The 18,967-nt window shown below is 43.4% G+C and overlaps 1 protein-coding gene across 1 annotated transcript in view; it reads right to left on the bottom strand.

The window, feature by feature from the left end:
• LOC119363191 (proteasome subunit alpha type-2-like) overlaps positions 1-3,495 on the bottom strand; it is a 6,081-nt gene extending 2,586 nt beyond the window's left edge. Inside the window, exons 1-6 of the mRNA XM_037628501.1 lie at positions 3,338-3,495; positions 2,664-2,740; positions 1,587-1,651; positions 1,442-1,488; positions 617-692; positions 383-450 (exon numbers count right to left, since the gene is read on the bottom strand). Of these exons, the coding sequence (XP_037484398.1) occupies positions 383-450; positions 617-692; positions 1,442-1,488; positions 1,587-1,651; positions 2,664-2,740; positions 3,338-3,378 (374 nt within the window). The 5' untranslated portion in view covers positions 3,379-3,495. The remainder of the gene's footprint in view (positions 1-382; positions 451-616; positions 693-1,441; positions 1,489-1,586; positions 1,652-2,663; positions 2,741-3,337) is intronic.
• Between the last annotated feature and the right edge of the window lie 15,472 nt (positions 3,496-18,967).

Below are 18,967 nucleotides of genomic sequence, written 5' to 3'. Positions count from 1 at the left end.
GTTGATATAAAGCAAATGACTAATCTAATATGTATAATTAGTATATATGGAAAATTCAATATATTTCAACTTTTTAACGCGATAGCACGGTAGTAGGGCCCACCAGGAATCCTAGGATCCTGAACTGCGACATTACCATATCCACCAGCATATATGTATGTGGCCCCGCAGTCATCTACTTTAAGCGACTAAATGTGAGCCGTCTGATTAGAATGATCGAACGGTCCATAGGCTTTGCAATATTGGTACTACTATATATAGAAAGTATCAAGCAACTTGTTTTTCTTATAGCAATTTGGGTATAGCAAATGCATGACTGATTTTAACAATTTAACTTCATTACTAGTATAATAAAAAAAAGGTGTAGAGCATAGTAACATACCCAGATTGAGTGAACTCCTGCATAACAGCAGCAGTCTCTCGGACAAGCTGGGTAACAGGGATGGTTTCCTGCATTTCGAAATGAACAATAATCAGAAAAAATATTTACATGGGAAATAATAACAGAACATGGGTACAGGTGACCCGCACATTATCCATAGCAATTTATTTAAATGACGTCTTTACCAAATGTGGAAGTTTTTTTTAAGTCAAAACCAAACACTCATGAATATACCTTGTACAACCGATAATACTGCTGTGCCTGCTTCCGACTTTTTCTGACAAGAACACGAAAATCTGGACCCATCCCACTGAAAACAATGAATAGGTAAGTGCACAGACATGCAACAAGCGACACTTGGGAGATTGGAAGACACACCAAATGTTAGTAACATCAATTGGAAACTGTATTGATGGAGCCACATTGGCAAGCTCAGAGATACAATAAACAATTGGGAAAAAATGTGGTTATTCTGATTGCTTAGCTGTTGGCGGTTAGCACTACAAGTCTAGCTGTTGATCTCCAGTGTGCACTTCCATGGTCAAGGAATGCTCTAGGTTAATAACTCGCACCAATGAGTTGACCCTTTTCACATAGTTTGCATGGTAATAACAAACAGAAATTTTCGATTACCTTCTTGCACAGTCATCATGTTGCCTAAAAAGGGTGGGTTATTCATGCTATCTCTAAGATACTTTACACTGATTGATCTTAACCAGCTGGTTCCTTGCATACGCTACATGGGTATTTTAAATTTTGCCTTTTCAGGTGAAACACTCAAAGGCAGGAAACCAGGAACCTTTCAGATAAATTGTTCAATTTATCCTTCCATATATACATACACCAGCTCATCAGTGATGGAAGTGGGCAAAACATGTAACAGCGCACACAGAAAGACTGGCTCAAACATAATTGAAACTCAAGAACATTAACCAGTATAACATTTAATTGGGGTAGGGTAATGCAGCAACAGAAGTAAATATGGTTACAATAGTTGAAATGAAATTTCTCCAAGATAGGAAAATGAATCATAAAATTAAGCAACACTAGAAAAAATACCTGTAGACAACTCCGATATTTGGAGTTAACGACTGAATCTTTTGCACCTAAAAATTTGCAGAAACAGATTAATTAACATTTTTTTAGATAACAACAAACGATGACAAGTAGAGAACAAATTGAAACTGGATAATGGTACACTTACAGATGTTTCGTCCACTAAAATAGAAGGCAGTTTCTTCTCGGTGGCGATAACTACACCATTGGCAGCTACAAACATGACACATATCTCAGAAAGGGAAGTGAAAAGGTTGTACTTATGACCATGACCGTGTATGATAGATAGAATAGAACAGTGAAAAAACTGATAAAATGCGCGCCATACATATGAAGCTAAAATTCATTCAGTCAATTAGTTTATAAACAAAGGTAGTATATTGATGCTAACTCATAGCTGTATAAAGAATGACAGCAAACATTAAGTTTTCTCTCATGAATAGAAAAACTTGGCAAAAAAAAAAACAAGAGATTGCCTTTTAACTTCCACAACACAAACACGACTGCTTGATATGCTGAAAAGCAAACGAACTGGTATGCTGGAAAAGAAGATACTAATAATGTGCAATTTTTGCACCTTTTTGTCATGAATATATGGTTCTAAATCCCACAGGGCCTCGGTGAATAGACATAAGGCCAGTCTAGCAGTAAGCAAAAATAATTGAACAACTCTTAGGTCGATATAAATCCAACTTTGCAGAGAACGTGCTCTAACAGTTTCCATGGAACATCCAAATACAAGGTGGAAAGAACTCCAAACTTTACAATGGACATGCTACGAACTAAGTACTCCCTCCGTCCGGAAATACTTGTCATTCAAATGGATGTATCTAGATGTATTTTAGTTCTACATACATCCATTTTTGATGACAAGTAATTCCGGACGGAGGGAGTAGTTCACAGATAACATCCAAATACTTTAGAAAACATGTCAAACCAAACACCAACTTCGTACTCATAAGCAGAATGTAGCATAATACAACTTTAAAATGAACATGATCTGCAAACCCGTTGAGATCAAGAAACCAGTAAGGCGTGTGTCTATCAAATGCATTGAATTATTAGCTCTAGTGGTATATCAGTCTTCGTAGACATCAATAAGCTCACCTAAAATCCCAAGTCCTATACATCACTCTCTCAAACTTAGTCTAAAATAACAAAACTTCCGCAGCATAAGACCACTAATAGCAAAAACTAGGGGGCACGATTACTGCACAGAACGCACCTTTGATGCCAAGGGAGGTTTGGCCTGATCCGACCGCTGTGAGCGCATGTTCGATCTGCACCAGCTTCCCCGATGGGCTGAACGAAATCAGGGGGAAAGTCAGATATTCATTGCACCTTTAGTGCAGATACAAATAAGCAAGCCAACCACATTATCTATCCAACATGGAGATGAACAACAAGCCACACTAAATATAGGTGCAGAGCAGAAGCGATAATGCCGAGGGCCAGGAAGGAGAACCATCACGGGAGAACGAGGATCCCGATGTCTCGTTAACCCAGCTTTGGGCGAACGACCGAAATAGAAGAAAAGGAAGACGAAGCAGGAACACCCGGTGGAGACAGCACTGGAGCATAGCAACATTAGAAAACAAGGGAGCAAGGACCCGCAGCCACGACGGCGAGACAGCCTTCCTCCGCTGTCCGCTGATCTGTAAGGGCCGGAGCGGCGGCCAGCGCCGGATCTGAACAGGAAAGGCGCAGGAAGCCAGCACGGAGACGCCATCGGCCGGACAGCGGGGGTTACCGAGGAGAGGCTTCTGGGAGAGCTCGTTCATGGAGGCGGCGCAACTTCGCCCGCCCTGGGACGGCGCGGGACGAGCACGGAGATGGCGAGCCGAGGTCGAGGAAGACAGAGAAGGGGGAAAGGCCGAGGAGAGAGAGGAGAGAGCAAACCTGAAGGTGGTGAGGGAGAAGGAGTACTGGCTGTCGCCCATGGCTACCTCGTCGGCGTCTTCGGGTTGTTGTGGGCAGAGATCGGATGGGACGAACAAGACGGCTGCTGAAGGAAAGAGAAGAGAGGACCTAAACTGTAGATACACACAAAAAAAAGGGTAACTGTACCTGGCGAACGTTCGCTGTAAGGGGTGGCAAGCCAACCATTGCTTGCAGTTTTTAGGGCAGGTACAATGATTGATATGATAATCTCATCTTAAATCTTGCATATAATTTAGAGATGACAATAAAACATGTATATAATGAATTATCTCTCAGCCTTATCTAAGATAACTAGCTATTCCTAAAATTATGGTGACACATATTGGACTAAGAGATCATCTCTTAAATAAGAGAAGACAAAGTCCTTTCTTATGGATTCTCTCTCCCCACCTCAGCAATTATCTTATGTGGCACACTTAAGATAGCATCATTGTACATGCCCTTAAGTTGTAAAACGAGATCAAACCACGACAGTTTTTAAACAAAAACTACCTTATCGGAAAAAACTGTCACCTCTCCCACTCTCTCACAACTAAAACGGTCAGGGAACCATTCGCAAATACCACCCTCCCTGTCAAACGTCCGCCGGCTAAGGGTGTTCAAATAAAAGGAGAGATTCGGGTCTGACATTCCTCTCTCTAACTGTAAAAAACGAGTTTTTCCTTGAGCCGAACTTTGAGCGGGGTTAGCTACTTCGCTTCTTACGGCCCGTCCGGTATCTTACGAGCATCTACAACCACAACTAGCAAAATACGGGCCCCCAAACATTTGGACAGTGACCGACCATCACGTAAAAAATGATTCCACAACCAATTACCTCAAATTGAAATCATCAAATCCATACAATTATATGCAACGTATAACTAGGATAAATTTGTGATGGTGATCGTCCTTGTTGGTCTGGTCGTGTCCATGTCCATGGCCAGCTGAGCCCCTTGGAGTGAAGGTGCGGTTGCCGGCAAAGTAAAGTAGGACATGGTGAAAGAACATGTGGTGCCCTCATGTTTGGTTTTGATAATTAATGACAATCTCTATGGACTAATGATTGCCTTGAGTTATATTTGAAGGATTTGTCTATAGGATTTTCTTGGAGTCCATTTGTTGGTTTCAAGGAGAGTTTGTGATGACCAAGGTGCTATTCAAGGAATTACCTAAAGATTGGTCATGTGAGAGGTTGATCAAGACTAAGTCAAAGAGTGAATCAAGTTGATCAACACACAAAGCATAGAAGATGTACCGAGAGGGATCAAGTGATCCCATGGTATGGTAAGCATTGTCAATTACGCTTTGTGTACTAACCCATGGTCTTCGTGACAGTTCTTTGTGGGGTTAGGTTGCGGTGTGCACGATCAAGTGATGCATCACAAAGAGATCAAGTGCTTGAAGATTGTCGTCCATTGTGGTGACAATGGACTTGTGAAGATGTGCCGAAGAGTGGCTCACCCATAGTGGAGTATGGGGGAGCAATCTACTAGTCTTCACCGAGCCAACGCAATCAAGAAAGGTGGTCCAACTTGAGGAAGTCAAGATCGTCTACATCTAGCTCAAGTGGACTTTATGGTGACAATGGACTTGTGAAGATGTGCCGAAGAGTGGCTCACCCATAGTGGAGTATGGGGGAGTAATTTACTAGTCTTCACCAAGCCAACGCAATCAAGAAAGGTGGTCCATCTTGAGGAAGTCAAGGTCGTCTACATCTAGCTCAAGCAGACTTTGTGCAAGGTAAAGGTTTGACCTTGATAGGTTCTCTATTTTACCGGTCTCATGGTGGTAGTTTGGAGACCGGGTATAGGATTGATTGACGTACTATCAAGGGGGGCTCTCAAGTGAGTAGCTTGATCGTATCGTTCGTAGAGAGCTCAAACCATTGCATGCTTGCATCATCCTTCTTGGTTCTTGTTTGGTTTTATCCTTGTGAGATTTGGAGCTTATGGTCATCTTCTTTACAAGCTCGAGTTCATCAAAAACGGAGTTCACATGCTTCTTCTATTGCGTTTCCGGTGTTGGAGGTTTTATCGGTTTATTCGAGGAAGGGTTCTCACTGTTTTCTTATGGGCCTTTTCTAATTTCCTTCTTATTGTTATTTCTATCAAGATTGTGTTAGCCCTTGTCGCTAGCTTTCCAACAAACTTGGTTTCGTTGAATTCGGAGTCCGTTTGCAGAAGTTATGTCAGTTTTGGTGTCCTTAAAAAGGCTGCAGCGGTACTACCGCTCATGGGAGTGGTACTACCGCTTGGAGGGTATGTAATTTTTTACTACTGCTCTTGGGGGGCGATACTACCGCTTGGAGCGGTACTACCACGGCTAATTCCGTGGCTACTTCTGCTCCGGACCAAAAACTCGTCTTAAGTCCAGTGGTGGTAGGCACAGATGTATTTTTTAGTACAGCTCGTAAATAGTAGTATCGCTACCCCTAGCGATAGTACCGTGAGGACGAGTGGTAGTACCGCTCCGGTAGTTCTACCGACCTTTTGCCTCCTCGCTATAGTTTTTCAAAGGGCTTCCACCGCCCTAGCGGTATACTGCACCCATGAGCGGCAGTACCGCTCTGTGCGGGCTGTGAGCATAACGGTTGGATTTTTCCCCACCTATAAAAGGGGGCCTTCTTCCCCAATGAACCTTATCCTTTGAGCTTGTGTTCTTCCCACATTGTTGACCTTCTTCGAGATTGCTATCTCTCAATCCCTCCATGGATTCTTGCTAGTTTTGGGGGGAAAGAGAGAGGAGATCTAGATCTACGTTTCCACCAATCACTTTCTCCTCTAAGTGAGGGGAACCCATTGGATCTAGATCTTGGAGTTCTTCATGTTCTCTTATTCGTTCTTCCTCTCATTTTCCTTCCTAGCATTAGTTGATTTGGTGGGATTTGGGAGAGAAGGACATGGGTACTCTGTGTGCCCTTGCCATTGTATTTGGTGCATCAGTTTGAGTTCTCCACGGTGACACGTGGAAGTTACTGTTGGAAATATGCCCTGGAGGCAAAATAAATTAGTTATTATTATATTTCCTTGTTCATGATAATCGTTTATTATCCATGCTATAATTGTATTGACAGGAAACTCAGATACATGTGTGGGTACATAGACAACACCATGTCCCTAGTAAGCCTCTAATTGACTAGCTCGTTGATCAATAGATGGTTACGGTTTCCTGACCATGGACATTGGATGTCGTTGATAACGGGATCACATAATTAGGAGAATGATGTGATGGACAAGACCCAATCCTAAGCCTACCACAGAGATCGTGTAGTTCGTATGCTAAAGCTTTTCTAATGTCAAGTATCTTTTCCTTAGACCATGAGATTGTGCAACTCCGGGATACCGTAGGAATGCTTTGTGTGTACCAAACGTCACAACGTAACTGGGTGACTATAAAGGTGCACTACAGGTATCTCTGAAAGTGTCTGTTGGGTTGGCACGAATCGAGACTGGGATTTGTCACTCCGTGTGACGGAGAGGTATCTCTGGGCCCACTCGGTAGGACATCATCATAATGTGCACAATGTGATCAAAGAATTGATCGCGGGATGATGTGTTGCGGAACGAGTAAAGAGACTTGCCGGTAACGAGATTGAACAAGGTATCGGTATACCGACGATCGAATCTCGGGCAAGTATAATACCGTCGGACAAAGGGAATTGAATACGGGATCGAATGAGTCCTTGACATCGTGGTTCATCCGATGAGATCATCATGGAACATGTGGGAGCCAACATGGGTATCCAGATCCCGCTGTTGGTTATTGGCCGGAGAACGTCTCGGTCATGTCTGCATGGTTCCCGAACCCGTAGGGTCTACACACTTAAGGTTCGATGACGCTAGGGTTATAGGGAATAGATGTATGTGGTTACCGAATGTTGTTCGGAGTCCCGGATGAGATCCCGGACGTAACGAGGAGTTCCGGTATGGTCCGAAGGTAAAGATTTATATATGGGAAGTCCTGTTTTGGTCACCGGAAAAGTTCCGGGTGCTATCGGTAATGTACCGGGACCACCGGGAGGGTCCCGGGGGTCCACCAAGTGGGGCCACCGGCCCCAGAGGGCTGTATGGGCCAAGTGTGGGAGGGGACCAGCCCCAGGTGGGCTGGTGCGCCCCCCCACCAAGGCCCAAGGCGCCTAGGGCTTGGGGGAAACCCTAAAGGGGGGCGCCCCCCTTGCCTTGGGGGGCAAGGCAACCCCCCTGGCCGCCGCCCCTCCTCAGATTGGATCTGAGGGGGCCGGCCCTCCTCTCCCTTGCCCCTATATATATGTGGGGGGTGGGAGGGCAGCCGCACCCAAGTTCTGGCGCAGTCCTCCCCCTCTCCCAAGTACTCCTCCTCTCCCTCGGTGCTTGGCGAAGCCCTGCGGGATTGCCACGCTCCTCCACCACCACCACGCCGTTGTGCTGCTGCTGGACGGAGTCTTCCTCAACCTCTCCCTCTCTCCTTGCTGGATCAAGGCATGGGAGACGTCACCGGGATGTACGTGTGTTGAACGCGGAGGTGCCGTCCGTTCGGCACTAGGATCTCTGGTGATTTGGATCACGACGAGTACGACTCCTTCAACCCCGTTCTCTTGAACGCTTCCGCTTAGCGATCTACAAGGGTATGTAGATGCACTCTCCTTCCCCTAGTTGCTGGTTTCTCCATAGATAGATCTTGGTGGCACGTAGAATAATTTTGAATTTCTGCTACGTTCCCCAACAGTGGTATCAGAGCTAGGTCTATGCGTAGATTCTTTGCACGAGTAGAACACAAAGTAGTTGTGGGTGTTGATTTTGTTCAGTATGCTTACCGTTACTAGTCCAATCTTGTTTCGATGGTATTGTGTGATGAAGCGGCCCGGATCGACCTTACACGTACTCTTACATGAGACAGGTTCCACCGACTGACATGCACTTGGTTCATAAGGTGGCTAGCGGGTGCCAGTCTCTCCCACTTTAGTCGGAATGAATTTGATGAAAAGGGTCCTTATGAAGGGTAAATAGCAATTGGCATGTCACGTTGTGGTTTTGCGTAGGTAAGAAACGTTCTTGCTAGAAACCCATAGCAGCCACGTAAAACATGCAAACAACAATTAGAGGATGTCTAACTTGTTTTTGTAGGGTATGCTATGTGATGTGATATGGCCAAGAAGAATGTGATGAATGATATGTGATGTATGAGATTGATCATGTTCTTGTAATAGGAATCACGACTTGCATGTCGATGAGTATGACAACCGGCAGGAGCCATAGGAGTTGTCTTAATTTATTGTATGACCTGCGTGTCATTAAACAACGCCATGTAATTACTTTACTTTATTGCTAACCGATAGCCATAGTAGTAGAAGTAATAGTTGGCGAGACAACTTCATGAAGACACGATGATGGAGATCATGGTGTCATGCCGGTGACGATGATGATCATGGATCCTCGAAGATGGAGATCAAAAAGAGCAAAATGATATTGGCCATATCATGTCACTATTTGATTGCATGTGATGTTTATCATGTTTATGCATCTTATTTGCTTAGAACGACGGTAGTAAATAAGATGATCCCTCATTAAAATTTCAAGAAAGTGTTCCCCCTAACTGTGCACCGTTGCGAAAGTTCGTCGTTTTGAAGCACCACGTGATGATCGGGTGTGATAGATTCTTACGTTCACATACAACGGGTGTAAGCCAGATTTACACACGCGAAACACTTAGGTTAACTTGACGAGCCTAGCATGTACAGACATGGCCTCCGAACACAAGAGACCGAAAGGTCGAGCATGAATCATATGGAGGATACGATCAACATGAAGATGTTCACCGATGATGACTAGTCCGTCTCACGTGATGATCGGACACGGCCTAGTTGACTCGGATCATGTAATCACTTAGATGACTAGAGGGATGTCTATCTGAGTGGGAGTTCATAAGATGAACTTAATTATCCTGAACATAGTCAAAAGATCTTTGCAAATTATGTCGTAAGCTCGTGCTTTAGTTCCACTGTTTAGATATGTTCCTAGAGAAAATATAGTTGAAAGTTGAAAGTAGCGATTATGCGGACAGTAGAAAGCTTATGTCCTTAATGCACCGCTCAGTGTGCTGAACCCCAAACGTCGTTTGTGGATGTTTCGAACATCGGACATACACGTTTTGATAACTACGTGATAGTTCAGTTATATGGTTTAGAGTAGAGGCACCAAAGACGTTTTTCGAAACGTTGCGGAACATATGAGATGTTTCGAGGGCTGAAATTGGGATTTTAGGCTCATGCCCACGTCAAGAGGTATGAGGCCTCTGACGAGTTTCTTAACCTGCAAACTAAGGGAGAAAAGCTCAATCGTTGAGCTTGTGCTCATATTATCTAAGTGCAACAATCACTTGAATCGAGTGGGAGTTGATCTTCCAGATGAGATAGTGATGTTTCTCCAAAGTCATTGCCACCAAGCTGCTAGAGCTTCGTGATGAACTATAACATATCAGGGATAGTTATGATGATCCTTGAGGTATTCGCGATGTTTGACACCGCAAAAGTAGAAATCAAGAAGGAGCATCAATTGTTGATGGTTGGTGAAACCACTAGTTTCAAAAAGGGGCAAGGGCAAGAAGGGATACTTCATGAAACAGCAAATCAGTTGCTGCTCTAATGAAGAAACCCAAGGTTGAACCCAAACCCGAGACTAAGTGCTTCTGTAATAAGGGGAACATCCACTGGAGCAGAATTACCCTAGATACTTGGTAGATGAGAAGGCTGGCAAGGTCGATAGAAGTATATTGGATATACATTATGTTAATGTGTACTTTACTAGTACTCCTAGTAGCACCAGGGTATTAAGATACCGGTTCGGTTGCTAAGTGTTAGTAACTCGAAATAAAAGAGCTACAGAATAAACGGAGACTAGCTAAAGGTGAGCTGACGATATGTGTTGGAAGTGTTTCCAAGTTTGATGTGATCAAACATCGCACGCTCCCTCTACCATCAAGATTAGTATTAAACCTGAATAATTGTCATTTGGTGTTTGCGTTGAACATAGACATAATTGGATTATGTCTGTCGCAATACGGTTATTCATTAAGGAGAATAATGGTTACTCTATTTATTTGAATAATACCTTCAATGGTCTTGCACCTAAAGGGATGGTTTATTGAATCTCGATCGTAGTGATACACATTTTCATGCCAAAAGATATAAGATAGTAATGATAGTACCACCTACTTGTGGCACTGCCATGTAAGTCATATTGGTATAAAACGCATGAAGAAGCTCCATGTTGATGGATCTTTGGACTCACTCGTTTTTTGAAAAGTTTGAGACATGCGAACCATGTCTATTGGTGTATATGCATGAAGAAACTCCATGCAAATGGACCGTTTTGGACTCACTTGATTTTGAATCACTTGAGACATGAAAATCATACCACATGGGCAAGATGACTGGAAAAGCCTCGTTTTCAGTAAGATGGAACAAGAAAGCACCTTGTTGGAAGTAATACATTTTGATGTGTGCAGTCCAATGAGTGCTCAGGCACGCAGTGGATATCGTTATGTTCTTACTTCACGGATGATTTGAGTAGATACTGAGTATATTTACTTGATGAAACACAAGTCTAAATTATTGAATGGTTCAAGTAATTTCAGAGTGAAGTTGAAGATCATCGTGACAAGAGGATAAAATGTCTATGATATGATCATAGAGATGAGTATCTGAGTTACGAGCTTTGGCACGCAATTAAGACATTGTGGAAATTGTTTCACAATTAATACCGCCTGGAACACCATAGTGTGATGGTGTGTCCGAACATCATAGTTGCACCCTATTGGATATGGTGCGTACCATGATGTCTCTTATCGAATTACCACTATCGTTCATGGGTTAGGCATTAGAGACAACCGCACTCACTTTATAGGGCACCACGTAATTCCGTTGAGACGACACCGTTTGAACTATGGTTTGAAGAAACCTAAGTTGTCGTTTCTTAAAAGTTTGGGGCTGCGACGCTTATGTGAAAAAGTTTCAAGTTGATAAGCTTGAACCCAAAGCGGATAAAATGCATCTTCATAGGACACCCAAAACAGTTGGGTATACCTCCTAATTCAGATCCGAAAGCAATAGGGATTGTTTCTTGAATCGGGTCCTTTCTCGAGGAAAAGTTTGTCTTGAAAATTGAGTGGGAGGATGGTGGAGACTTGATGAGGTTATTGAACCGTCACTTCAACAAGTGTGTAGCAGGGCATAGGAAGTTGTTCCTGTGGCGCCTACACCAATTTAAGTAGAAGCTTATGATAGTGATCATGAAGTTTTTGGATCAAGTCACTACCGTACCTCGTAGGGTGACAAGGATGCGTACTACTTCAGAGTGGTACAGTAATCCTGTCTTGAAGGTCATGTTGCTAGACAACAATGAACCTACGAGCTATGGAGAAGCGATGGTGGGCCCAAATTCCGACAAATGGTTAGAAGCCATGAAATCCGAGATAGGATCCATGTATCAGAACAAAGCATGGACTTTGGTGGACTTGCCCGATGATCGGCAAGCCATTGAGATAAATGGATCTTTAAGAAGAAGACGGACGTGGACGGTAATGTCACCGTCTATGAAGCTCGACTTGTGGCGAAGAGTTTTTCACAAGTTCAAGGAGTTGACTACGATGAGATTTTCTCATCCGTAGCGATGCTTAAGTCCGTCGGAATCATGTTAGCATAAGCTGCATTTATGAAATCTGGCAGATGGATGTCAAGACGAGTTTCCTTACCAGTTTTCGTAAGGAAAGGTTGTATGTGATACAATCAGAAAAGTTTTGTCGGTCCTAAGGATGCTAAAAGGTATGCTGGCTCTAGCGATCCTTCCAAGGACTGGAGTAAGCATCTCGGAGTTGGAATGTGCGCTTTGATGAGATGATCAAAGATTTTGGGTTTATACAAAGTTCATGAGAAACTTGTATTTCCAAAGAAGTGAGTGGGAGCACTATAGAATTTCTGATGAGTATATGTTGTTGACATATTGTTGATCAGAAATGATGTAGAATTTCTGGAAAGCATATAGGGTTATTTGAAAGGTGTTTTTCAATAGAAAACCTGGATTAGGCTACTTGAACAATAAGCGTCAAGATCTATAAGATAGATCAAAATGCTTAATAATACTTTCAAATGAGCACATACCTTGACGTGATCTTGAAGGTGTTCAAGATGGATCAGTCAAACAAGGAGTTCTTGCCTGAGTTGTAAGGTACGAAGTTAAGACTTAAAGCTTGACCACGGCAGAATAGAGAGAAAGGACGAAGGTCGTCCCCTATGCTTTAGACGTAGGCTCTACAGTATGCTATGCTGTGTACCGCACCTAATGTGTGCCTTGCTACATATCTGGCAAGAGGGTACAAAGGTGATCAAGGAGTGGATCACCAGATAGCGGTCAAAATTATCCTTAGAGGAATAAGGATATGTTTCTTGATTATGGAGGTGATAAAGAGTTTGACGTAAAGGGTTACGTCGATGCAAGCTTTAACACCTATTCGAATGACTCTGAGTAGCAAACCGGATACGTATAGTGGAGCAACCATTTGGAATAGCTCCAAGTGGAGCGTGGAAGCAGCATTTACAATATGACCTAGAGATTTGTGAAGTACATACGGATTTGAATGTTGCAGACCCGTTGACTAAAACCTCTCTCACAAGCAAAACATGATCAAACCCCAGAACTCATTGAGTCTTAATCACATGGTGATGTGAACTAGTTTAGTGACACTAGTAAACTCTTTGGATGTTGGTCACATGGCGATGTGACCTGTGAGTGTTAATCACATGGCGATGTGAACTAGATTATTGACTCTAGTGCAAGTGGGAGACTGTTGAAAATATGCCCTAGAGGCAATAATAAATTAGTTATTATTATATTTCCTTGTTCATGATAATCGTTTATTATCCATGCTATAATTGTAATGACAGGAAACTCAGATACATGTGTGGGTACATAGACAACACCATGTCCCTAGTAAGCCTCTAGTTGACTAGCTCGTTGATCAATAGATGGTTATGGTTTCCTGACCATGGACATTGGATGTCGTTGATAATGGGATCACATCATTAGGAGAATGATGTGATGGACAAGACCCAATCCTAAGCCTAGCATAGAGATCGTGTAGTTCGTATGCTAAAGCTTTTCTAATGTCAAGTATCTTTTCCTTAGACCATGAGATTGCGCAACTCCGGGATACCGTAGGAATGCTTTGGGTGTACCAAACGTCACAACGTAACTGGGTGACTATAAAGGTGCACTACAGGTATCTCTGAAAGTGTCTGTTGGGTTGGCACGAATCGAGACTGGGATTTGTCACTCCGTGTGGCGGAGAGGTATCTCTGGGCCCACTCCGTAGGACATCATCATAATGTGCACAATGTGATCAAAGAGTTGATCGTGGGATAATGTGTTGCGGAACGAGTAAAGAGACTTGCCGGTAACGAGATTGAACAAGGTATCGGTATACCGACGATCGAATCTCGGGCAAGTATAATACCGCTGGACAAAGGGAATTGAATACGGGATCGAATGAGTCCTTGACATCGTGGTTCATCCGATGAGATCATCGTGGAACATGTGGGAGCCAACATGGGTATCCAGATCCCGCTGTTGGTTATTGGCCGGAAAACGTCTCGGTCATGTCTGCATGGTTCCCGAACCCGTAGGGTCTACACACTTAAGGTTCGATGACGCTAGGGTTATAAAGGAAGTTTGTATGTGGTTACCGAATGTTGTTCGAAGTCCCGGATGAGATCCCGGACGTCACGAGGAGTTCTGGTATGGTCCGGAGGTAAAGATTTATATATGGGAAGTCCTGTTTTGGTCACCGGAAAAGTTCCGGGTGCTATCGGTAATGTACCGGGACCACCGGGAGGGTCCCGGGGGTCCACCAAGTGGGGCCACCGGCCCCAGAGGGCTGTATGGGCCAAGTGTGGGAGGGGACCAGCCCCAGGTGGGCTGGTGCGCCCCCCACCAAGGCCCAAGGCGCCTAGGGCTTGGGGGAAACCCTAAAGGGGGGCGCCCCCCTTGCCTTGGGGGGCAAGGCAACCCCCCTGGCCGCCGCCCCCTCCTCAGATTGGATCTGAGGGGGCCGCCCCCCCTCTCCCTTGCCCCTATATATATGTGGGGGGTGGGAGGGCAGCCGCACCCAAGTTCTAGCGCAGCCCACCCCCTCTCCCAAGTACTCCTCCTCTCCCGCGGTGCTTGGCGAAGCCCTGCAGGATTGCCACGCTCCTCCACCACCACCACGCCGTTGTGCTGCTGCTGGACGGAGTCTTCCTCAACCTCTCCCTCTCTCCTTGCTGGATCAAGGCATGGGAGACGTCATCGGGCTGTACGTGTGTTGAACGCGGAGGTGTCGTCCGTTCGGCACTAGGATCTCCGGTGATTTGGATCACGACGAGTACGACTCCTTCAACCCCGTTCTCTTGAACGCTTCCGCTTAGCGATCTACAAGGGTATGTAGATGCACTCTCCTTCCCCTCGTTGCTGGTTTCTCCATAGATAGATCTTGGTGACACGTAGAATAATTTTGAATTTCTGCTACGTTCCCCAACAGTTACAAGTTGAGAAGCTTATTACTCTTGGGTGCTTGGTACCTTGAGCTTGTTCATCATGGGTGCCTTGGTGCCCTAGACGGTTGGTGGTGCTCGGAGCTCAATCATTGTGGTGTAAAGCTCCGGGCAAGCGTCAAGGTCTCCAATTAGGTTGTGGAGATCGCCCCGAGCAATTTGATGGGTTTCGGTGACCGCCCTCAAGGGTTGCCAAAGTGTACGGGTTCGATGACCGCCCCCAAGGGTTGCCATTTGTATGGGTTCGGTGACCGCCCTCAAGGGTCCCTTAGTGGAATCACGGCATCTTGCATTGTGCGAGGGCGTGACGAGATTACGGTGGCCCTAGTGGCTTCTTGGGGAGCATTGTGCCTCCACACCGCTCCAAACGGAGATTAGCATCCGCAAGCCTGTGAACTTAGGGATACATCTCGTCTTTACGTGCCTCGGTTATCTCTTACCCGATCCCTTTACTTATGCACTTTACTTTGTGATAGCAATATTGTTTCTTGTCATATATCTTGCTTTCACCTAGTTGTTTATCTTACTTAGCATAAGTTGTTGTTGCACATAGGTGAGCCTAGCTGTTGTAGGTCTTGTGCTTGACAAACTAACCGCTAGGTTTATTCTGCATTTGTTCAAGCCTAAACCGTAATTATTTTAAAGCGCCTCTTCACCCCCCTCTAGGCGACATCCACGGTCTTTCAATTTGTACCAGAGCCTCGTCTCTCTTTTTAAGGTTTAACCGCCTAGAGAGTAAGGATGTCGACTAGAGGTTTAGGATTCTCTGACACTCCTAGTTTCGATGACACAAATTTTGATGTTTGGGTAATTCGCATGCTTAATTTCTTTAGGGTCATGGACCCAAATTTAGAGTGAATTGTAGATATGGGTTTTTCTCCTTCGAAGGATCCCCAAAGTTTATCTTTAGAGGATGAGAAAAACTCTTATCTCAATGCCCAAGCTTGTAATGTGCTTTTTGATGCTTTGAGCAATGTAGTTATATTTCAACTCATGCCGTTTCGGGCTGCTCATGAGCTGTGGACAAAGCTTCAAGATAAATATGGCGTATCCAAGTTTTTTGGGGATGATTGTTCTCCCTCCACCTCCGTGTGTTGTGTTCTCAACTTCTTCTACTTCACCTACATGTGGTTTTCCACAAGGTAACGAAATGGTGAGTAGTGTTGGTCATTGCAATGATGATAGCGTTCTTATCATTGACGATCCCTCATCACTATCCTATTGCAATGCTCCATCTTTGGACTTCAACACTTTGAGCTCTAAAAATGTTTCACATGCTTGTGTTGATAGTCCTTGCATATCATGTAGAAATTGCTTGACTAAATATCATGATGATATGCTTGCTATGTCTTGTTGCCATGATAAAAATGCATCTATTTCCTCGAATTTTTGTGCTAACAATGTAGAGGAAACCCAACACCCCCATGGAACAAGATGTGGTCTTGAATGGTGCTTCAAGGGATCCTACAACATCATCTATTGCATTTTGTCTTATGTCTAAGGCTTCAAAGGTATCTCCCACTTTGAATCCCAATATATCTTGTGATGATGATGTTGATAATGATGAAGAGAATGATAATGTTGCCTCCTTAAAAATTAAGGGGGAAATGATTTTAAAATCTCTTCATAAGAATAAAATTGCTCGTTCCAACTTCATGGAAATCATGTCCATTGCCATTGATGGCAAGAAATATATAGAGGAGTTGGAATCTCATCTAAAGGAGCATGAGGTCACCTTGAGAAAATGGAAGGTCATGAGCGTGATTATGCTAATGGGATCGCCGACCTCTCGCAAGCTCTTGAACTTGAGCAAACCACCAAGGAATCTCTTGAGGATACTTTTGCTTTAGAACTATCTAGAATAAAGGAATCCCGTGATAGAGCTCGTGAGGTGGCTAATGATTTTGAAACTAAAATGAGAAGCTTGAAGTTGTGCATGCCTAACTCCTTAAGAACTTTGAGCACCTCGAAAATGGCTCAAGGGTCATTAAGGGTGAGCTCATCAAACTCACCGAGTCTCATGCTCAACTTAAAGCTTCATATTCAAAAGATCTTGTCAAATTGTCTTCTCCTCTTGTTGGTTATGATGACGCTTGTGCTACTAAATCTACTTCTTGTGAAGCATCCATTTTGAAGGAGAATGTTGAGCTAAGGGCTCAACTTGAGTTGCTATTTAGTAATTATGAGAAATTGGAAGAAATTCATGTAAAGCTCACAAGCTCTCACGATGACCTTCTAGTATCCCATAATGTGCTAAAGATAGCTCATGAGGCTATGATCACTAAGGTAACATCTAGTGAGTCTCATGTGGATACTAGCACTACTTCAAGTTAAAATGCTATCTTGCCATGTGCTAGTCCTTGTAATTCATCTATGCATAACATTGGTACATCTTGTGATGACTTACTTTCCTTGCCTTGTTGCTCTAACATTGAAGCTTATACTTCCTCTAGTACTTGTGTTGATACTAACCATGTAGAGGAAATCAAATAGCTCAAGGACCAAGTCACTTCTTTGAAGAAAGACTTGGAAAAGAGTCATGAAGGGAAGTCCACATTCAACAATATCTTGAATGTGTAAAAATCCCCCAATGACAAAGGTGGACTTGGATTCAACTCCAATGAGAAGAATAAGTCCAAGATAAACAAGAAGAAGAGCCAAGAACAACTCAAGAATTCGGCCAAGATTATTTGCTTCAAGTGCAAAATTAAAGGGCCCCATGTTAGATTTTGCCCATTGAAGAAGAAGCCCATTAGTGAAAAGCAACAAGGGAAGCGGACACAAGTTCATTCCATGCTCAACCTCAAGTTGAAGAAAGGTCTCTTCCCAAGAAGACTCAAGCTAATGCTTCTCAAGTTGAGAAATCAAGTGAGAAGAAAGTGAAGAGTAGACATTGCTACTTATGTCGTGAGAAAGGTCACGTCACTTCTTCATGCACTAGTGATAACTTATCCAACCTGATTATTATTGATGATATATATTCTCTTGGGAAGGATAATGTTGGCAATGTGTTTGCCAAGTTTGTTGGTACTCAGAGTGGTGTCAAGAAAAGAACCATTTGGGTAGCCAAGCCTATTGTGACTAACCTCTTAGGACCCAACTTGGTTGGGGACCAACAAGCTAAAACTTGATCAAGAGGTGTTCCTTGAGGTCATTGGAGACTTGGGTTCATTATGAAGAATTAAGGGGACTTCATCATTCACATTGTCTCAAGCCAAGTTATTTGTATCATCAAGTTTATATCTTATATCCAATGTGCCTCCTTGCAGTAACTTGTACTTAAATTATTTACATTGAAAGTTACTTGCCCCTTTGCATGTTTTGGTTTTGTACCTTGCATGTGCATATATAAGTTGTGCTTCCAATTTGCTTATCTTGAGAAATCAAGTATGTGTATGTTGGTTTGCACATCATGTATGTGTGAGTGTTGTGTTTAGCCTTTTTGCATCTTGTTTTTATCTTAGTTGGCTCTTGTGAGAAATTAATGGAACATCCCATTTTAGGGGAGTGATGTGCTTTGGGCACTTCACGATCCTAAAAATGTGTGTACATGAGGAATACCATCTAGTATTGACATTACAAGATTATCTAGTCTCTATGTGGTATGTCTTCACATGAGAAATCCAAATTCTAAATAGTCCATTAATTATCTCTTGTTGGATCCTCTTATTGCCTCTTGTTAAGTTTCCTTTGGTATGACATTACGGGGAAGTAATATACTATGTGTATATTACAAGCCTAGAAAATGTGTACATTTGAGATATTGTCACCTAGAGTTGATATTGTAAATTATCTTGTTCCTAGGTGACATGTTAGCTCTAAAAGTTGCAATTTGCTTGTTCTTGGTGTGAAGATGATATTGGATTTCCTTCTATCTACTACCGGGAATCATTTCCAAATACTTCTTGTCTTTTGAAAATTGGTACTCACTTATGTGTGGTCGAAATTATTGATCATCTTCATTGGATTTTGTTTTCATTTGCCTTATCTCTTGCCAAGATTGTGTCAAATCCCATTGTCTTCCATGCCACTTGAGGATCTTGTTA

The sequence above is a fragment of the Triticum dicoccoides genome, chromosome 2B (assembly GCF_002162155.2).
Source record: "Triticum dicoccoides isolate Atlit2015 ecotype Zavitan chromosome 2B, WEW_v2.0, whole genome shotgun sequence".
Taxonomy (NCBI): domain Eukaryota; kingdom Viridiplantae; phylum Streptophyta; class Magnoliopsida; order Poales; family Poaceae; genus Triticum; species Triticum dicoccoides.
Note: the sequence above shows the minus strand (reverse complement) of the source record. Positions and strands in the feature narration are given on the sequence as shown.